Consider the following 22,210-nt stretch of genomic DNA (forward strand, 5'->3'; position numbering starts at 1 on the left):
CCGTCGAGTTTCTCAGCGTCAATTGGCGTCAATATTTAGTGAACGTTTTACGAGATATTTGGCAAAATATATTTTCAAAACCGTAAAGAGGGTGTGTGTATATACACTTGTATCGATCTCGTCTGTCTGAAAGTTAAGTAGTGGACGAGACGACACAATATTCTCTCATTACTCGAGTTATGTTACGTTTCTAAGTCATCGAGATCGTGATTCGCGAACAGGCTGAGAGAAATATGGTTATGTTCGTGCAATTCGGGTGAAAACAAATAAATGAACGATGTAGCGGTAAGTAAAGCAAGATCAATCACCATCGATGATATAGCAAACTTGACGCACGATACACTTGCAGTGACTCGAGATACCCTCGATCGGGGCAGGAAGGGAGCTTGTTCGTGCATGACCAAATAGAGAGAAAAAAGTTGGCATAAATGTATAACAGCAGTGGCAGGTGTAGCAACGTCCTCTGCACGGAACGTCAAAACAATGTCCGAGGGTAAGATGGGCCTGTTCGGCTCCAAGGACAGGAATCAGGAACAGAAAGAGAAATCTTCCAAGGACAACTCCCCGACTGGCTATGCACCCTATGGCATTGACAGCGATACTGAGACATATGATACCGAGGCTCTGAGCATTATGGACATCAACGATATCATCGGCGTGCAGTCTGGTGATCAGACTGTTGGCGATTCAACTCTGGAAAGCGAAATTGCCGCGCTTTCGCAAATTATCACGGAATCGAAGATGGAATCGACCTCGCAGTTGGATCCAAAGTTAGAAACACAACAGGATGCAGCCAAGGATACGTCGAGTTCTAATAGTGTTCATGCCATAAACATTGATAATATAGATATTTCTAACGCCGACGAGTCCAATATTATGTTGGGAAAATGTGCAACTAGTGAAATCTGTGAGACGCAAAATGTAACGCTTGGTCATACCCATAAAGATGTGACATGTGAGAAATTTTCGTCGATTACTGCAGAAAAGAGTGTTTCAGAAAATACAGAAATGGATCCTGTAATTACATGTGATAAAACTTCCGACGTAAATATCAAAGAGGTAACTGGTGATACATCTGTAGTTTGTGCATCAGAATTGTCTTCCAATGATACATCAAGTATTGAAATTAATTCATCGACTGTTACATTAGATGATACTTTACAGGATACTATTCAAAATAAACAACAAGTAGATGCTGCTTCTCCCAAAGATGAAAAGGATATTGTTGAAAAAACAAAAGATCAATCATTTGATGAAACAAATGAAAGTCAAAAAACATTGATAAATACAAAGTCTGTGGTAACAGTTGGTGGCATTAGTAAAAGTTTGCAATTGATAGGAGAAGCATATAACTCTGAGGACTCAGAAGAAACAGATGTAAATGATGGTGACTTTTTGAAAGAGACTCCATCACTTTCACAAGAAACTTTATTGCTTGGTGTTTCTACAACACAACAAGAGAAGGAAGTAATTGAAGAAAATCCTGAAATTAATATGTCAGAACAAAATGCTGAAAAATCTCCACAGTTAAACGATAATGCAAATATAACTATTTCAGAAGAATCAAAAGTAGAAGTTGTCATTGATAATAGAACAGAAAGTTCAAATATAAGCATTGAAAAGTCTGAACATTCTAGTCAAAGTGAATTGTTGCAACAGACTTTGGAAGTGCAAGAGAATATAGATGATTCTGAATTAAATAAAACAGCAGAATTTAACAGTGAGAGACCAAGTGGCATGCATGAACAAAATGAAAATAAGACAGAAATAGATAAAACAAGTACAACAGAAGGAATATCATTAGAATATCAATCTTCCAACAAAACTTCTCAAGACACTATAGATACATTTGCAAATACTTCCAGTACATCGTTAATGGAAAAAGTAAATATAGATGAATGTCAAGAAGTAAAAAATATTGATTCAGAATTAAATATATCAGTACTTATTCCTGAAGTAGAAAAGCAAGACAGTTCGATGATTTCTAATGAAAAAGAATTAGATACAAAAGAAATTAATGATAATTGTTCTCTTATTGATGACAATGATATGAAGGATGATGTAAAAGATATACCTAAAGATAAGGATACTCTTGTAGAATCTGCAAGTGAAACTCAGGATTCTATAATAACTGAAGTGTCCGATAAGAAATTAAATATGACAGAAACAATAAGTAGAAGTGATGACTCCCAGGAAGAAAATGCCATCATTGAAAGTTGTCAGTCAACACAGGAAATCACTTCAATAACGAATAAAATTAATGATGAATCTCAAGAAGCAGCTGTTACAAAAATAGATCTTACATCAACTGCTACAGCTTCTGATAATCAAGATAATATGGACTTGGCCAATGCAGAGGGAATATCTGTATCAAATGATAAAAATACATTTCAAACTGCTTCAAGCATAATTAATGAAGAATTAGTTTTAAATGAAAATACATCATTAAGTCAGCCACATGTTGAAGAAAAGGATGGAATGATTAATGAACAATCTTTAAGTAGCAATTTGCTAGATGATAAAAACTCAGATTTATGCTCCACAAATTTAGTAACACAGAGTGATACAAATTCAACTAATAATAATAATTCTGTGGAAACCATTCACACAGAAGAGGACCTCCTTGCATCTGAATCATTAATTCCAGTCAAACATGATGAATCTATTGAACAGCTTCCATCTATATTAGAAATACCCAAAGTCAATGATATTAATGATACTGTGTCTAATAAACTTGAAAATTTATCTGCTTCAATATTGCATGAAGATTCAAGTAACATAATTGAAAATATAAACGAGCCATTACATGAAACTGAAAAAATAGAGGATATAGAGATGAAAATATCGGAAGTAGTATCTATGGACAAGAATCAAAGTGAAATGCCAGAAACTGAATCACAGCAAATATGTGATCAACCCGAGTCATTAGATGAAAAAAGTGATGCAAATAACTCTACTACACAAATAGAAGGTAAATTAATTTTTGAAAATTTTACATCCTCTAACATATTTGAATACAATATAAACTCACCATTAACTGATAATTTGATTGTTTCAGAAGATGACATAACAAGTTCTTTGTGTGATACAATTACAGAAAGGAAGGAAGATAAAATCGAAGAAAATGTTGCTATTGAAGTATCAAACGAGAAGGAAATTAGAGAAAACGAAACTTTTGTGCCAAATTTAAAGGAAAAAAATGTTATAGAATCAGAAAAAAGTACTAAGGCTGAAACTCATGAAATGAACTTAGTTCTAGAATCTGATATTTCCAAAACTGATTCCAAATCTGATACTCAAATAGCAAATCCAAAGGATGCTAATTTACAAGCCAATGAAGAAATAAAATCGTGCGATGAAAATATAAAAGAACCTAAAAAGGAATCAAAAGAATTAATCGATGCTAATGTAACATCTATAATGGAGGAAAAAAGTGTGGAACCGATTGAGAAATCTATTAATGCCAATGATGTACAATCAAACATTATTAATATCATCGACATGTCTTTAATACAAGAAAATTCGAATGAAGGAACGAATACCGAAAATTTAACAGAAAAACTATCTCAGGATTCAGAAAGCGTGGATGCTCCAACTATGCAAACTGCAAATAATTTAGAAGGGCTTTTGAATTTGAATCTTATATCGGATAATGAAAATTCTACATTAAAGGATATACAAACCGAAGACAAAACTTTAATAGAAGAGACATTAAATAAGGATGTCGATATGGAACTCCTATTCGATCGAACAAATGAAAGTGAAACAAGCATGACGGAAAATTCAGATAATATAACAAACGTGATTACTGATTGTTTGACGAATAGAGATAATGAAACGAGTGAGATTGATATCAATGCAGCAACTAACGATAAAACTATCGAAAACGAAGATATCTCATTAAAAACGAACAAAGATGTAAATACGGAGCCAGCAAATGAAATTATAGATGAGGAAAAAGTAAAGGAACCTCTTGAAGCGGATAGTAGTTTGCCACAGAACGATTTAGACATAGATTTCGAGGATAACCGATTAGAATCAATGGAAGATTTGGAGGAAAATGATGCCAAACTGGAATTGTCACAGGATATTTTATTAGAGAGCGTGATGCCAAGAGAGGATCTTTCCCGAAATGTCGACACGCCGATTGTCATCGAGAATTCGCAATCAAGTTCAGAGATATCCGAATTAGAGTCTGCGGTGAAGTTCTTACAAGAGTCCGAAGAGCAAACGATAGATTCGCCGTTGGTGCTCTCGCCAAAAATGATGGAAAGCGTCGTGGAGGACATAACGAAACAGGCTAATGCGGAGCTTTATGTATCCGATGAAATTGACAGTTACGCGAACGCCGAATCCGAATTAGCGAATCTGCGAAATGTCACTGCTGCGGATTCCATCTCCATCTCCGAAGCCGAGATAATATCGGAAGCTGCAAAGCTGGAGAACGAGCGGAAATTCGCAACACAGGCACGAAACATTCCTAATGTAGAAGAAAAAAGCGCCGAGAAGATAAATGAAGAGATTAAACCGAATGAAGAAACGGAAAATAACACATGTTCAAAGACTTTGTCTGAGAATGTTCCTCCCGCACAAACGGATATTTCTCTGAATGTGCAAGTAGAGGAATCAATGCACGAAGAAAAGAGCACTATATCTGACATTAGGTCGTTGTCGAGCGAAGGCATTTTGAAGACTTGCGAGATGCTCCCGAGAGTGTCGATATTAGAGGAGCGACTGAAGGAACCACCGAAGATTGAAATACCTGTTCCGGAATCAGCTAAAGTATTAGACTCTTCCATCAGCCCGAACGATAGTCTTCTTATACCGAAGGATGCGAGAGCTATCGCTTATTCGAGGATGTTGGAATCACCGAAATCGATCGACAAGGCCGAGTTAAAGGGCATCGATACACCGCGCAAGGACTTGCAAGAGAAGCACTCAGATCCTGAGAATGTTGGCTCGCCGAGGATAATCTTAAAGATTGCCAAATCCGCGATCGCGGACTGCAGCGAACCCCGATCGCCGAAAAGCCCAAAGATCCGATCGGCCACGAATTCGCCGAATCCGGAGGACAGTCCAGGTCAGAAGTTAGGAAAGATCAAATTGAAATTGTCGAAGGGAGGTCATCCCTCTATAATATCCAACGAGAATGTGGAGGAGATCAATCAGTGGCATACTACCGAAAACGCGCCATCGTTATCTCCTCTCGGCATGAAAATCAAACTGTCCAAGTCTGGTGACGCCTCCATCGTCGGTTCGGAGAAATACGATCATTCGGACGAGACAAAGTACAAAATTGAGGAACCGAAGAGAACGGATTCGCCCATCGGTATGAAAATAAAGTTGTCCAAATCTGGAGATGCCTCGATTATTTCCGATTCCAGACAACAGGATTGCACCAAGGAAAATCTTATGAAGCACAAGGAGAAATTAGAGATACCGCAGGGAAGCCCGAAGAGAACAGAGTCGCCGATCGGAATGAAAATCAAACTCTCCAAGAGCGGTGATGCATCTATCATTCAAACCGACAGGCAAGAATCTTTAGAGGAGGTGCACAGAGAAGTTATGCCGAAGCGAACCGATTCTCCAATTGGTATGAAAATTAAACTATCGAAAACTGGTGATGCTTCCATCGTATCTTCGGATGCCTGCGAAGATGTAAAGGATTCATCCACGAAGGCGAAAGAGAAGCAGGATAATTCAGAACTGTCAAAGAGAACTGAATCTCCAATCGGAATGAAGATAAAGTTAAGCAAATGTAAAGGTGGCGCATCTATTATTTCTGTAGATAACACTGAAGATGTAAAAGATAAATTGGAAGTACCCGAACCACCTAAGCGCACAGAATCGCCGCTCGGTATGAAGATAAAATTATCCAAAACCGGAGACGCATCTATTATACACTCTGAAGTTACAGACGACGTTAAAGAAACGAGACAGAAAGAAAAATCTGAAGTGACGCAAGATACGACAAAAACACCGGAGTCCTTCGGGTTTAAGCTCAAGAAGACAGGTGAGATAATATCGTCAACACCGATCATAATAGAAGAACAAGACATTCCTCGAAGTTCCGAATCATTTACAGGTGTCATCCCGAAGATTAAAGTATCCAAATCTGCAGATGCGTTGGTGCCCGATAAAACGGAGTCAACGGAAGATTCACCGTTACAGGAGAGGGATCAGCAGACGGAAGTGCCAAAGAGAACGGAATCTCCCCTCGGTATGAAGATTAAATTGTCGAAGAGCGGCGATGCTTCTATCGTACAGAGCGAAACCACCACTGAAGATCATCAAAATAAGACTACTCCTCGTGTGACCGATACGGAATATTCCAAAGGCGGTGACACGTCTCTCGGGATGAAGATCAAGCTGTCCAAGACGGGTGATGCTTCCGTAGTGGAAGCAACGCCTTCAGGTTCCTCAGAGAAAAAGGACAAGCAACAGAGACGCAGAGAAGCTGCCGATTCGCCGCTGGAGATAAAGATCAAATTGTCAAAGACAGGTCATCCCACTATCGTAGCCTGCGACAATCACGGCGAATCTTCCGTGCATAAAAGCAAGGATCCTCAAGCAGCTTTGGATCCAGCAGCGTTGAATTTTTCTCATAGGTACATGGAACACGCTACAGTGCACAAAGAATCCGCGTTGAAGATTCTCAAGACTGGTCACTCTCCGTCGATTTTACAGGGCGGTCGAGCTGAGCTGACGATCGAACCGGTGCAGATGCAAGGCAGAAAACAGCCGACGGAGAATGTTCAGCAGCAAATCGAGATATCGCCCAAGCGTAAGGATATAACGATCTCGCCGGTCGAGAGCAAAAAATCTAAATTGGAGGCGCAACTCTCGCAGATCCTGCCGGAGGTCACCATCCAACCGGTAATGTGTCGGGATCAAAAGCAGCAACAACTGTTGTTTGATACGAAATCGAGTTTAATCAGTCGACAACAGATGAACGTTATTAACCAGGAGATTAGTATCACGCAAGTGCGGCCAACAACGAAGACGGATAACGGATCAAGCGTAAATGACAAGCTCAAGGATCTTCTGTGCAAAAATACTACCAATTCGCCAAGCGGTTCGTCCGATTGCGAGATCATCGAGCATCGCCCGGAATTGATAATTGTCAACGAGAATTCCAATTCCAGTCAGGATGTCGTCATCATAGAGGAGGTGACACCTAGTAGAACAGCCGATATCAAGGTACCGAAAAAGAGAGGCAGGCCGCGAAGAAACCCGATAGCAGCTCAACAGCAACCTGTTCAACAATCGTCCGCGCAGATGTTGATATCCAGGGACCCCTTGTCCTTGGAAGCAAGCGAGATGCAACAAGTTCCTCCACAGCCATTTGAACACAGGGAAAACGAACGACCTAAAAGAACCTGCAGAAATCAAAAAAGTTATGCTCCGCCCAAGAGAGGCAGAGGACGAGGTTTGTTTCTCTCATTAATATTTTATGATATGTACAGAATGTAGATAAATTATATACATTCGCGCGTTTCATTTTTTGTAGGAATATATAGGTTTTAAGTTCTATATACTATTAAACGTATTGTACATAAAATAACTGTGACTTCGATAGAGTTTAATATGTCAACAATTATAAGTAACAATAATAAGTGACCTTGAACTTTAAATATGTATTACTAGTTCAATTTCGAGTAACATATCGCCAGTATCGGATTTCTTTTAATTAATTGTGTATCGGTTCTGTTCTCGTTAATTTTTTAATAATCAATTTATAAATCTCTTTCAAAATTTTGTGAATTCAGGTCTTACGTTTTCTTTCTCCAATCATGAAAAGTCTTTCAAACGAAGAATTTACAGATATCCATTTTATATACGGACATGCGAATGGAAATGCAAAACTAGCTGCAAAATTATATAGGGAAATTTTTCCAAACAGAAGATGTCCGCATTATCTTCTTTTCTCAGAAATTGACCGGCGTTTACGAAAAAGAGGCTCGTTTAAAAAAAAGAAAACAAAAATTCAAGGAAAAGAAGGAACAGCTATTTCAGAATCAAACAATATCGTAAAAAATAAAAAGAGAAACTCCCCTTTAATTACCAGAATTAAAAAATGTCAATTGCGTAGCAGTTCGAAAAAATGTATATAATTTTTATACTCTCTTTTTCTTTCTATTACGTTTATAAAAATTACAATTTCTTAACTTTATTATATTTTAGTCAAATTTAGTTTTAGTCAATGGATTTTGCAATAACTTGTTAAAATGACATAATTTCTTTATTAAATTTTAATAATCGAGCAGACATCAACTCGGTTTCTTAAACACATTTCTGTTTATATTGCAGGAAAAATCAGCGATAAAATTTTCTATTAATTTAACCTTCATCTTTTTTAAAGATATTCAACTCTGAAAAAATTTTTTAAAATAAAAAGTATTTACAATAACTTTCATTTGTGCTTATCGCCATAATCCTCTTATATAGATATTTTAATAATTTTAACACAGAACGCTAAAATATGTTTTTCTTTATTCTAGGTCGCGGTAAACGGAAACTAGATAACGTAGAACCCCAAGTTGGAAAGAAGTCTCGTATAGATCAAGATTTGTCTGCTATAGAAGCATCGACGATGGCTGTCATTACTATTGATGAAACAACACCGGTACAGCAAGATTCTCTTCGAAAATCATCAGAATTATACAAGGCACTAAAACAACCGCCTATGGATCGTAAGGGTTCCGCGGGTAAAGAAAAACTCGCGTTGACGAGTCGCAAAGAAACGGGGAAGAGGGACTCGACCTTTAAAGCCTCGGAACCCGAAATTGCGATACAACTGGATCCTGCCAAATTATCGTACGTTCAAGAAGATCTGGCGAGAGCGTCCACGAGTCAAACGTCCACCGTTGGATCATTGACTTCGAAAGCTGGCGAACAGCACAAGAGAGCTGTCTTAGAGATCGTTTCTGAGAAGACACAGAAGACGGCGATGAAACAGTACGCCGAGAATAAAAGTGCAGGTAAGGCGTCGGACGGGTCATCGAGAGCGTCTGAGATTAAGGAGATACCTGTACCTCCTCCCGGACACTCAAACTGGCTGACGCCGACGTCGAAGAAGCAAGCGGACTCGACGGCCATCAGAGGCGAAACAGTCTCGACGGTACAGGTGATAGATGAGGAGACGAGAATGAGCGCCGAATCAGGTTCGAGGTCTCAAACACCTGCTAGAAACATATCAGCACCGGGTATGCATTTGCATTAATGAATTTTAATTAATAAAATATTACATAACAATGACAACAATATGACATTTCCATTGTTATATCTGTCATTAATCATTTGGCGACTTAACGATAGGACAGATATCGCTCGTTGCTTCAAATACGTAGTGGTTGCTATCATATAACAAACGTGTTTTAATATTTTTTAATATATAATTTTATTGTTATATTAATATCAAATTTATTGATAATATTTTATCGATGGAATTGTATGTGTGTGTGTGTTGGTTTTGTTATTTGATTTATTATTATTATTATTATTATTATTATTGAAATTATTGTTATTTTTTACATTTAAAATTTTGAAATTTAGAAATAATTCTTGAATTTTTATTTAATTTATCTAATTGTAAATACCGTGCATTAGTATATAATTATTAAATATACCACTATATTTTCACCATATTTATTGATAAAAAAAGTACACAATATATTGTATATATTAACACATGATATATAATTTTTTTATTACATATAAATATCTAAAAAAATGTTTTTAATTTTTGAACACATACACAGCTTAGTTGGTTGAATTGAATATATTGGTACACATCCAATTTCAAGCCAGCTAAAAATAGATCTTTTCTTGTGGCATAAGATGTCCCTCAAGTAAACTAAATAGATTATAATAATGTATTCAACTGCAAGACAATATACATCATTTTGCTTATTTGCAATATGTGTTGCAATTATGTTGTGCTTAGCTGCACTAAAAGCTTTCATATTAATTCGTATATCATCTATATAAGTATATATTATTTTCATATATTTGTATATATTTGTGGTGAAAAAAAGTATGTGCATATATACACAAATATGTGTCAATATAATATAGATGTCATGTTTTAAAGTTTGAAATTGTGTTGCAAGGAATTTAATTTTTTATATTTACAAGTTCATTGAAAGAATATGTATTATATATAATATATATTATAAAATTATATATGAGAAAGATATAACAATTTGATTAACTTATTAATAGTAACATATATACAGTAATGTATAAATCTTTTATTGTTTCCATCGATTTTATATCAATAAATTTGAGAAAATATAAACAGATCTAAAATTGTTAAATGATGATAATGTATTGGTTATGTTTTCCTATGTTGAAATTAATTTTTCGAAATCAATGTTGCAGCTTCAGAGACAATAATAAATGAAGAATCGCAAGGTAGTGTCCTGAGTACCGCTACAACAGAATCAGAAAAAGTCAAAGTAAAGAATCGAAGGATGGAGATTAATTTTGATCCTGATGAAGGACCCTTTACTGTTGATAAAATAGCAGAATATGAATGGCCATTGGATCGAAAGGGTGAAACTTTTATGATACAAGAACAGATATCACAATATCTTGGTGTAAAATCTTTTAAGCGTAAATATCCTGATCTCAAACGCAGAGTAGTTGATATGGAAGAGAGAAATTATTTGAGAGAGAATGGATTAGTGAGTGAAGCAATGTGTGATATGGGTAAGTCTTTAAAGACTTTTTGTAGAAGAAAATTTTCCATACATAAATCTCTCTCTCTCATCATACACTTACAAATTTATCTTATCATGTAAGAATAGTTTGCGGAAATAAAGCTGTTTATTACCCAAAAGATTTGTGATAAAGTCACTCACATGTGCTAATTTGAATGAATTGCTATGAGATTTCTTTATTTTGATGTAACAGAAATGATTTATATCTCTCAAAAAAATAAAAAAGCAATAACAAATTTAAAAACCTTAAACAGATTAGAAAATGTGAGTTGTGCTTTTATACTTTTCTGTTTTATATTATTACATTATTCTGACTTTATATATTTCTTTTGTTATCCACAGGGTTAACTGCAGTGTGTAGTTCAGAAGTATTGGACGTAATGTGTAGTGATTTCCCTGATCAATATGAAGAGTATCGCAAGCATATGCGTGAGAAACAAGTCAAGGAGCATTCCAAGAAGCAAAAGGAATTAACGGCTGCGACGAATGCGGAAAAAAATAGGATAGATCTTGCGGAAATGGCGGTGCAATCAGCGTTTGCGTGGAATAGTAACTTAAATAAAGCTCGCAAAGAAAATCGCAAATGTTGCTTAGATCTGCAGACTTTCACGATTCATGTCCCGAAGAAGCAACAGAAAGTCGATTCGGAACATAAGGTCGGTCATTACCCTGTCGCGCTCATACCAGGACAGTATACCGATTATTATCGGGAATATACGCCGGCGGAATTGAGATATTATCCGCTAAACACGGTCTTGTACGGACCTACGCGACCCAATGAACGTAAATGCGACAGCCAATCGGAAGGTTCTCAGAGTGATAGCGATAGCGAGTCGTCTTCCGATGACTCAAGGTTAATAGTTTATTTTAAAAAATTTTAAATTTAAAATCAATCTCGTAAAATAATTGCAAATTAAAATGTCAAAATTTGCGTATTTCTTTTTTGATTGATTTAAAATTCATTTTAATTTTATAATAGTTTATAATACCTTATTTTATTCCCTTATATAGAGTATTCTGATACTTATAATAATATAAATAATTGCAAAAATATAATGGTGATATTTTTTTTAACACAGTTCATCCTCCAGCGAGGGCACACAAGATACAGAAGAATCTCAATCGACCATGGATGATGTGGATATGGAAATCTCGAACTCAAAGGACGACGTAAAGTTGAAATGCAAGATGTGTTTGAAAGTTCTAAATAAGCATAACAAGAATGAAATATTAATCCAATGCGGTACTTGCAACGGAAATGGTAAAAATTACGAGTTTGCGAATTCATTTCGCGCACAACAGAGACTTTCCACAGTGCTAATCGAGCCTATTATCGTTTTCAGTTCATCCATCCTGTATAGATTTAACATTAGATATGGTTCCACACATTCAGTCGTACGCATGGCAATGTACCGATTGTAAAACGTGTGCCCAGTGTCACGATCCTGCGGACGAAGATAAAATGCTCTTCTGTGATATGTGCGATCGTGGGTGAGTTGCTTATAATTTACAAACTTATAATTCAAAAGCTTATAATTTATATTTCAGAAAATTTGGTTTAATACTTCAATATTGCCTATTTTATTAAAGAGAATAAAAGGAAAATATGTAAAAGGGAAAAAAGAATAAATTATAATTCCTTAGTTAATTATTTCTAATGTATAAACTTGCGAAATTATCAATTGGATATAATTTAATGTCATATGGTTAGGTACCACATATACTGCGTCGGCTTGCGACGAGTACCACAGGGAAGATGGCATTGTCAGGAGTGCGCCGTCTGCGCAAACTGTGGCTCGAGGGAAGCCGGTGGTGCTAATTCGGATAGAAATAGCGTCGCGCAATGGCAGCACGAATACAAGAAAGGCGAAAAAAATACTCGAGTATACGTTTCAACGCTCTGTGTACCATGTTCGAAGTAAGTATAATCCACGACGCGCGATATTGATTCTTTTAAACTGCTGGGCTTCAGTTGCTTGATTTCCATAGCTCATATCATAACACTTTCAACATTTTCTCGTTTCGTTATATACTTAATAATAGATGCAAACAGGGAGAAACATCTTAAAAAATTTTTTTTTTAATTTGCTGGACACTTTTATTATATTTAAAGTTTTAACACCGAATATCTTGAAAAATAAATATGTCTCTCTTCATTTCTTAAATTCAGATTCTGTTAAAGTAAAATGAATTAAAGTTAAATTAAAAACATAATTCGTGTTAGTTAAAAAATATAGAGTTTTGTCATTTATTCGCGTCCTCGATAATTTGTCGAAAGAAATTTATCTTTTAATTGATTGTGAATAAAAAATTAATTGTTGAAAAGAGATTTTTGTCTAGCATTGAATTGAACGAGCATTAGTACGAGTGCATTATTACATGAGATACTTTTAATTCCCCTTCTTCCTTCCTGTGTACCGGCGCAAGCACCGCTATAATACATAATATACCCTTACCTGAATTCACTAACCACATGATCTTTATGCGATAACAAGGCTGTGGCGAAAGGGTCGCTATTGCCCGCACTGCAGTCGCTGTCATACCGCCCAAAGGCTCGACCTGGAAGCGAATCTAGTGCATTGCAGCGCATGTGACAAATATCTGCACTTAGGTATTGACACCATGTTTCATATGATTCTGTTACCATTAACATTTTGAGCACCATATATATACGCTGTCACATACAGCATGTTTGAATGATATAATTTCCAATAATTTTACACAGTAAACATCATTATGACTTTGATCAATGAGATTCATCATTGTGGAAATCAAGCACATGGATTCGTATATTTTTTTATAATTATAGATACCGTATTTAATTATAAAAACAATGTATTGTTGCCTCAGAGAAATTTTATTTTTATTATGTCTAATATATCTCTAAATATATCCGGCATAACTTAAGAATTTAATTTGAACTCTCAACTGGTGCTCAAAATGTCAAGTTCATTGCATGTTGTGATATAGGAGCATTTGAGCATTGCACGCGCCATCAATTTTGTTTGACTATCACCATTTTAAGAGCCGTATTTAAATTATTTGCTATTTATAATACATATATACATAATACATATATACATTTGCATTTCTATTTCTTATTACCTCTGTGCCAAACAGAGGAGGATCACAAATTGCAGAGGATACTATAGTGCAGAGATGTTTGAGTGAATCTGGTCCAATATGTATTTTCTCTATCTCTGCTTATTTATGGTCAAGTACAATAATTAGTATTATTTCATACTTATTGCATACTTTTCCTATAGATTGTAAAATAAGAAATAAATCTTGAAAGAAAGAAGGAAAAATCGATGAAAATAAATTAAATTAAACATCTCTGCTTTTGTCACAATTCCTGTCGGAGCTCAATATTGTGCATCATATAAGAGAGATGTATACATAATATGCATATCTTTTTCAGAATGCGTGGAGACCAAGGGAGTAGTGGTTGACAAAAAAAGTTATCTGTGTGATTTTTGTACACCATCGACCCGTCAACAAGTGACTAAGCCTTTGGTGTCAAAGATGCTTAAAACATGAACACAATTATTCCCCAAAATAAAAAACCATTGCTGTATAGTATTGATGCAGTATGTATTATATTAAAGTAGCTAATTTTTTTATTGAATGTACGTTTACGAACGACGAGTATGCGCAAAATTTTTCTCGAGTATTTCATAACAAGAGGGTCACATGTACATAATCGCGGAATGAGTTTAACTTGTGATGTTGAATTTTTGCTACGTGTATATTTAGTGCGGGATAAACGGTGAATTGTTCGAAAAGACTGAATGTTCAGTTTCGATTATGTTTTATCAGAATTAACAAGGTATAAATATACAGTGTTTATGAGAAATCGTACACTTTTTCAAAAATCTGGTGGTTTTTGAATTTGAAATTTTTGTAAACTTGGTATTGGGTCGGTATCGTTTATCTTTCTTTTTCTAATTATCTATCTATTGCACTTGTAAAATTTTGTGAAATACAAACTTATTTAACACGTGTATAACTGAATGTATATAATATATATTATATATACATAATTATATATATGCACTATATATAACATATATATATAGTATTATATATATAATATATATTTTATATACACACACAATTTTACGTTAATTAAACGATTTTGCTACAATTTTTGTGTTTATAATTCAATTGTGATATTAAGAAGACTTACAATGTAACATAAAATATATAATTTTTTATTTTAAATTTCATCGATGCAAAAATTAATATTTTTTCATCTAATTTGCTGATATTTAAATATAATTACTATAATTATCCAATCTGTACACACATTAGTAAAGATTGTACTTTTTTTTAAATTTTCTTTAAGCAATGTCAAGTTTTAGATTGGACAAATGTGTGTTTCAAATTTTTTTGAAATTACCCAACTTGGATAGATTTTATTCAGGAGAAAAGTAATCACACGTAAATCATTAACAATACTTTTATAAAGCAGTCTTTTTTTGTCGACCGCCATATATATGTAGAACAGAAGGGAAAAGAATAAAAATGTGGAATTAAAAAGAAAAGATGGCAATTTTCTTAAAAATATATATCATCCTCTTTATTTTTTTCCGACATAATCTTCGGATTAGTATTTTTTTATGAGAGTTAGATGCGAATAAACATCTTTTCTTCTTTTTTTTATGTGCTTTTACATACTTATAACACAGCATCCACATTTTAAACAATGCGCTTTCTTTCTCTCTTCGCTATCCAATGATTTACAATATATTTATATAAGATTGTGTTGATTACCTTGCATTTATGTACACATACAGAATAACGATAGTATAATTGCGACCGTTTAAAAAATGAGCAAGTTGCAAAATATAAACTTTGGCATGTCGTTGCATAAACTTTGTATAATATTATGTCAGAGTAATATGTCTTATTGTTATAGTTTGTATTGTAATCTGTACAAGATACTTTTAAAGTAACAGTGACTTACGCGCAAAGAATGCAAAGTTGCTGTGCAGCATCTTGTAAGTAAATTAATTCTTATAGATTTCGGTTTTTTGTTTCGATCTTTTTGTCTGTATAAACTGTATAGACACGAATTTTCACGACGGAAACAATTGATCGACAATACAATTATATAGCTATATCGGCAGCATTATTGAGAGCAGAGAACATCGTCGTAAAAAATGTAATACTCTCCATGTGTGTTCGAGCATTGCAATCGTATCATATCGAAGATCAATCCATGTAAATATCCTGCATTTTTTCTCGCGCGCGATACGTTTCCTTATTTATAATGTTTTTGTTCAAAATTCGAGAGTAAACGTCGAGTGCTATTGTAAAAATGGCTGTGCACGATTTAACTTGCTTTACAAAACATCACACACACGTTAATTAACATTCCGCACATGATTACAACATCGTAAAGTATTTTGAGCAAAAAAAAAACCAAACATCATAGCGTAACAGCAGTACAAGTCGTACGTATATTACGAGTATTATACCTAACGTGCAATCGCGCTTTTAAAGAGCACTTACGCGCTAAACAAGGACGGGCTCGTAGCTCGTGAATTGCACTTGACCCGTCATTGACTAGTAGTATATATATATATATATATATATATGTATATATATAAGATAATATAGTGTCTGTTCTTTTTAGTTGCACTTTGCTATTGTTTTAATACTTAAGAAAAAAAATAATCATATTTTCGAGATCTGAAGGGAGGGAGAAGTTTGCGAGGAAATATGTGAAAGTGCAGCTAAAAAAAACGACATAACTACATCGTCAGTAAATGTCGAGCGAACAGCCGTGTCTCTTGCATATGAAACGCAAGAAATATTCAAATACATCCATCATCGATGAAGCAAAGTAGCATCATATAATTATTTGCGCACGTAGGAAAACTTAATAGTGCTACTTTGGTGCTATTGTAACCGTCTTTCTTCTTCTAAGCCGCATTCAATTTATCAGTCATCAAAAAATTGAAGCTTTTAATTGTAAAATAAACGCATAAGCAAAAACACGACTTTAAAAAAGAAAAAAAAAATACATTTATAGTTTCGATCTTGATTTTGTTTACAGTAAAATTATAATCGTGCGATTATTCTAAAAGAATGGAAACTTTAAATGCATTTTTTTTATTTTAAAAAAGCTCTCGTGGAACTTTTGTTTTCCAAAAAGGATTTCAATTTTTTATCCTAAAGACGCGCTCCAATTCTAACAAATAATTGACAATATAAAAACAATATGAATCAATTTGAGTATTTACTCGTGCCTAATACCACATATAGATAACAAAGTACTGAAATTATGTAAGTGGATAGCTGGTATAATAGTGATCACTAAATTTTGCGTAGAAAACTTCGATAGAACATCGTGAAGAAAATTCGGGCCCGGAAAGCTGCCGACTTTATAAAATATTCGTAGATTGCATGTCGGATTTGTGCTCTGCGAATCTTTCCTGAGTTTACACAATAGATACTCAAAAACTTCTGACAATTCATTTGCGTTCAACTCCATAGACGGCAAGCTTGCTTCCGTTGTTAAATTACCAGTAGAATTAGATGAACCTGTGTCCACAGAAATTTCAATGTTACAAAAATACTTTTTTTTCATATCAGAAATATTAAATTTACATAGCAATTAAGTTCTAACATTAACTAATATTATGTAAAATATTATGTATGATAAAATTTTTTTTCAAGGATTTTACTATCATTAAAATATTATTAATAATTTACAAAATTTGTTATATATCTACATATAAAATGAAAAAAATATCTCGTTTTTAGAGACGGAACAGTTTGCCAAAAAAAACTTACCAGTAGACATGTAGCACACAATTGCCGAAACATTATTTTCGTAATTCCACCTACGTCTGATGGCTATCCTAAAATTAGCCACACATTTTCCTGTTTCTTCATCTGCAACAGAACATATATAACAATCATACAATTATTCTTTTCAAATAAATAAATGGAAAAATGTACTTGCTGCAAGTTGAGTAAAAGACAGTGTAAAGAAAGAGGTGGCTTTCTACTCAACATACAACAGTTATATGATTTCTTGTTAAATATTTTACACTTACATTCAAATCGATTATTATCCCTATGAGCCCAAACGCACCATTCAACTTGAGCGCCACGTGGTAAATTTGATACAACGACATAATCTACAATGGCATTTCTTGTCCTCCTTTCCCACTCCTTTCTTGCATCCGCTATGTAATTAGAATGAGTCAAAAAACAGACACCTTGTACTATGTCTCGAAGCTTAGCATCCATAGCCTTAACGATGCGATCTATGTGTCTTAATGTTAAACGGCATTGTCGTTTAATGTTCATATCTAGGAGATTCATATTACCAGGTACCAAAGGTATTTGCCCAGCGACTAAAATAATATCACCCACCTATAAAAAAAAAATTAATTTTTACCTTAATAACAGAAAGATTGAATAATTTGAAAAATTTAATTATTTTTAAAATCAGTTTCCTTTAAAAATATTCAAAAGGAAAATTAATAATTTCTTATACAATTATTATTACCTTTATGTCGTATTAATTTTACTTACACGGGCAGCTTGAGAATAAGGACCAATATTGGCAGGCGCCCAATGACTTATACTTTGAACGTGCATCGTGTGTCGTTTACAGGCCCATTTATCCCCACTATCTTGGTTTTCCTTATATGCTGTCGCATCAAGTGCAACATGTACATTCAAAGGACATTCTACGCATACACGAACCGGCGGACTTTTCTTACCCAACCAAGAAACGTATGCTTCGTTTATAGCCTTATAATTCGACATATCTTTTATGTACAGTGTTACTGCGACGATGTCGGACGTGCGCAGATTTTCGTTTTGAAGCAGAGCTGTAATTAAATATGGAAAAATATTGTATGTAAAAAAGATTTGTCTATGCATCTTTTTTTCGCATTATCAATTAAATTTAGAAATAATTGCTAATATTGAATAATTACTAAGCCAAAAGGTATGTTAAGGTGATTAAGATCTGAATTTTACTGCTTAATTTCTCCAATGCCTCTTCCACAGCAGGTGTGACATCTGGATGTTTTCCTACAATGCCACCGAACCAAAACCACCCTGTTTGATTTCTATTAACCATCGGTGTGTCTGGATAATCTTCCTCTTCATACAAAATCTCCATTGGACTTGGAGGAAGAAATTGACCTGTATGTAGATTTAATATGTATTACACATATAGATATTTCCATGTTCTATTTTCTATATGTACCTGAATTCGATGCTTTCAAACTATTATTTTCACAAGCGTGTTCGTCAGTTTCGTCTTCTGATAAATTACAGCCATCATGTAACTCTGGACCAATGATTTCAGCAATATAATCTTGTGGTGATTTTATCAAAACAGTTTTTAGTCTTTCTGACAGAGTTAATTTCTCCAATTCTCCATTCTGACAAAATAAATTTTTACCTTGATTTTATCAATGTATCCTATAAATATAGTTGTATATACAAATTTACATGATATTGAAACTTACATCTTTCTCTTGTAAATGGACCTTTGTAAATCTAAGGTATCCTACAGGCGCTATATCATCTCTCGAATTTACAATAGTCTCATATTCATCACTAAGGCATAAGACAAAATGGAATAAAAAAAACTTATTCAGATTATACATACATAAAAATGGGAACATATTAACTTACATTACGATACTTTTGGCAAACAAAGGGCAATCTAAAGTAAACGTTTCATATTCTCCTCCTTCTCCACACATATTCACTCCATACTTTTCTTTCTATAAATAAAATTTTTTTTGTTATTAAAAAATAATGCAGTTTCTATTTTGAATAAAAACATTGAAGGAGAAATGTAGATTAATATGAAAATATAGATTAACTTGATACATGACTTACTATTTTAACAAGATGAGGTTGCATTTCGGATATAGATTTGCCCAAATGTTTAGTTTCAAGACCAAGAGCTGCAATTTTGATTAGCACTGCGTTAATAGAACTCTGTATCATTTCATTTAACAACTCGTCCTGGTCCCGCCTCCATAAATATGATAAGGAAATAAGATTTAAACGATTGCATCTGAAATACAAATATTCGAAACAAACTAATATAACAGCAATTATTAATATTAAGAATTTTAAAAATAAATGATAATTACACATTTTCTACACGAATCCGTTGATAATCGCTAAGAATAGCACCACTAGACACAGCTTCTATGTTTTCACGTTCCTAAAAATATATTAATTATAATATCACATAAATATAAATACACACACACACACACACACACGCACGCACACACACACACACATATATATATATATATTTGATTTACCTTTATTGTGCTCAGGAGTTTAAAAAGATCTTCAACTTCATCACTTTCTGTAGGATAATAATATTTCTCTCGGACATTGGCCCTACCAAATGTTGGATAACGATATATAGGCAAGCCTATAGCTTGAGCAATGTACTTGATACCTTGATGTCCTACTGTTTGGAACATAAACGAATCCAGCTCATCTGGAAGCATTGTGTGTTATACCTATGTTACATCTGCATAAATTATAATAATTATATAAATACGAATTATAATATATAAGTATATAAATTATAACATAATGTTGATATAAAGAGTATAATTTCAAAATATATAATTATTATTATAAATTATATAATTATAAAATTATAAAATATATAATTAATATTATAAATTATATTCAATTCAAAGATGCTCCAGTTACATAATGCAATAATTCATAGTCAAAATATCAATATCTCGCATAATACAATATATCTTAGTACCTTTTTCAACAGGATACAAATTAGCCAGAGCCACAATCTCATGACCAGCTGCTATACATTGCATCATGTTGAAGCAAGAATCTTTGCCACCACTAATTAGTGCAACAACCCTCATTTTTTTTGTAGATTGTATTTGGGTCTGTCCTTTGAAAACAATTATGGTTAAAATTAAAGTTGATCTATTTATCTTGCTTAAATAATCATCTGTAAAAAAAAAAATAAAAAAAGGATATATTTAAAAGTTTTTATATAATATTTATATAATATAAATTTAAAAATGTAATACATATATATATATATATATATATATATATATATATATATATATATATATATACACATATACACACACATGAAATACAGTTTTAGATTTACTAAGTGTTTAATCAATTATGATAACGAGTGTTAAATATTTATACACAAACAAATCTACGTGTTTTAAATTATACATAAAAAATAAATTGTTTAAATAAATAAAGTTAGAAGTAGTTTAGAGTAATCTTAATTTGTGATAAGAATAGAATAAAATGGTAAATATGCATCTTATGCTCTCTCACAGTATATATAATTGTACATATTTACACTTTATATAATCACAAAGGACAGAGATATATGACGGAGATTTTATAGCAATAACAACAATAATAATGATAATAATCTTGGCTATCTATACAGCAAACAATACAATATTAATAACACAATTGAGGTACTTAAAAATAAAACTAAAACTATAGAGCATCAATGAAGCATATATGCAAATAGAAAGCCATAAGTAAACAGAGTGTAAAGACACAAGCGTTAAAGAAAAGGAAACAAATTACTTATTGTTATATATAATTAGAGCTGACGAACAAAAATTAGTCGCGAACGAATCTAAATTCCAAATCGTAAGAAAAATTAAGGATTCCTCGTGTCTTCGAATGTACCAGCTGTAACTCGGGAAGATAAATCGTAGCGATAAAGCATAGTTTTATCGCAAAACGGAGAAACTTCTCTCTGTGTGTACGTAGCTATTGCCTAAAGGATACATTTTTTGGTTATTACAGAAACGAAAGTGCAAGAAGAGACAAACAACCAAGTGACAACGAGCAGTGGACTGCGCTGTTAAGCGTGAGCACGATAATTATGGCGAGACATGCGGCAAAATCAACGTCAAATTCTCGATAAATGTGGTATTTACGTTAAATCGGTGGCAAAAAACCTCTCGCACAATACCATCGGCAGCCCATGGGAGATTCGGGGAGACTGTGGGAGACCGATGACCGATGGGACTACGGACGATAGAGGTATGTGACAATCGTGATAGGTCTACGACGGTAACGCCATCAACGAGACGATATTCGATCTGAGAGAGCGTCTGCGTAATCGAGGTTATTCCGAATATTGAAATTACGCCGATTAAAATCATCGCGATTGCCTCGCTGTTTCTTTAAAAGCGACGAAACGACTTCGCTTCATCCGTCGAGAGAGTTGTATTTATCCCCGGTACGAAAATATATCGATGAAATCAACCGGAGCATCGAGAAACTCACAGGTGTAAATTCGCGCGACCGTACAGCTCGTGACATCATCGAAAGAGGCGATGAATACTTCGTTTTGATTGGTCAAGCGAACGCTGCAAAGTCGTTTAACGCCAAGTGAAGTGCACTTTCTATGTTTGTTCTCATTTTATGGCTTAATTATATATACGTATCTT

At 33.9% G+C, this 22,210-nt stretch overlaps 3 protein-coding genes across 9 annotated transcripts in view; 2 read left to right on the top strand and 1 right to left on the bottom strand.

Moving 5' to 3' along the window:
- On the top strand, nt 1–15,852 carry E(y)3 (PHD finger protein enhancer of yellow 3). Of its 5 annotated transcripts, XM_083106637.1 has the most exons (12): nt 1–285; nt 350–2,971; nt 3,059–6,013; nt 6,086–7,429; nt 8,502–9,206; nt 10,384–10,713; nt 11,067–11,577; nt 11,804–11,985; nt 12,068–12,215; nt 12,436–12,642; nt 13,220–13,335; nt 14,146–15,852. In XM_083106637.1, the coding sequence occupies exons 2-12, from the start codon at nt 484–486 to the stop codon at nt 14,262–14,264; spliced, it is 9,105 nt and encodes a 3,034-aa protein (XP_082962763.1). In that variant the 5' UTR covers nt 1–285; nt 350–483; the 3' UTR covers nt 14,265–15,852. The 5 variants fall into 5 exon arrangements, with proteins under 5 accessions (XP_082962763.1, XP_082962761.1, XP_082962762.1 ...); XM_083106635.1 differs by having other exon boundaries at nt 3,059–7,429; XM_083106636.1 differs by having other exon boundaries at nt 3,062–7,429.
- On the bottom strand, nt 15,173–21,850 carry LOC145975887 (uncharacterized). Of its 3 annotated transcripts, none has more exons than XM_083106646.1 (13): nt 21,695–21,850; nt 20,515–20,658; nt 20,048–20,232; nt 19,868–19,941; nt 19,608–19,788; nt 19,398–19,489; nt 19,229–19,319; nt 18,964–19,141; nt 18,732–18,899; nt 18,279–18,580; nt 17,795–18,116; nt 17,529–17,630; nt 15,173–17,276 (listed from the first exon to the last, which is right to left on the bottom strand). In XM_083106646.1, exons 2-13 carry the CDS (start codon nt 20,627–20,629, stop codon nt 16,972–16,974), a joined length of 2,115 nt encoding a protein of 704 aa, XP_082962772.1. In that variant the 5' UTR covers nt 20,630–20,658; nt 21,695–21,850; the 3' UTR covers nt 15,173–16,971. The 3 variants fall into 3 exon arrangements, with proteins under 3 accessions (XP_082962772.1, XP_082962771.1, XP_082962773.1); XM_083106645.1 differs by having other exon boundaries at nt 20,515–20,718; nt 21,695–21,849; XM_083106647.1 differs by lacking the exon at nt 21,695–21,850 and having other exon boundaries at nt 20,048–20,265; nt 20,515–20,654.
- The window catches only part of Corest (REST corepressor), a 9,662-nt gene continuing 8,996 nt past the window's right edge, over nt 21,545–22,210 (top strand). Inside the window, exon 1 of the mRNA XM_083106650.1 lies at nt 21,545–21,800. The gene's annotated coding sequence lies outside the window, so the exon portion shown is untranslated. The remainder of the gene's footprint in view (nt 21,801–22,210) is intronic.

The sequence above is a fragment of the Camponotus vicinus genome, unplaced genomic scaffold, assembly GCF_025532165.1.
Source record: "Camponotus vicinus isolate PSW18456_S1 unplaced genomic scaffold, iyCamVici1.0 SCAF_8, whole genome shotgun sequence".
In the NCBI taxonomy this organism is placed as follows: Eukaryota; Metazoa; Arthropoda; class Insecta; order Hymenoptera; family Formicidae; genus Camponotus; species Camponotus vicinus.

Excerpts from the sequence above, each read along its gene's own strand:
- LOC145975887 (XM_083106646.1), bottom strand. The coding sequence starts at position 20,629 with ATGAGGGTTGTTGCACTAATTAGTGGTGGCAAAGATTCTTGCTTCAAC. Across the intron at positions 18,900-18,963 it reads TTTGAAAGCATCGAATTCAG|GTCAATTTCTTCCTCCAAGT; the intron begins GTACATATAGAA and ends ATCTACATACAG. Across the intron at positions 17,631-17,794 it reads GGATAATAATCGATTTGAAT|ATGAAGAAACAGGAAAATGT; the intron begins GTAAGTGTAAAA and ends GTTCTGTTGCAG.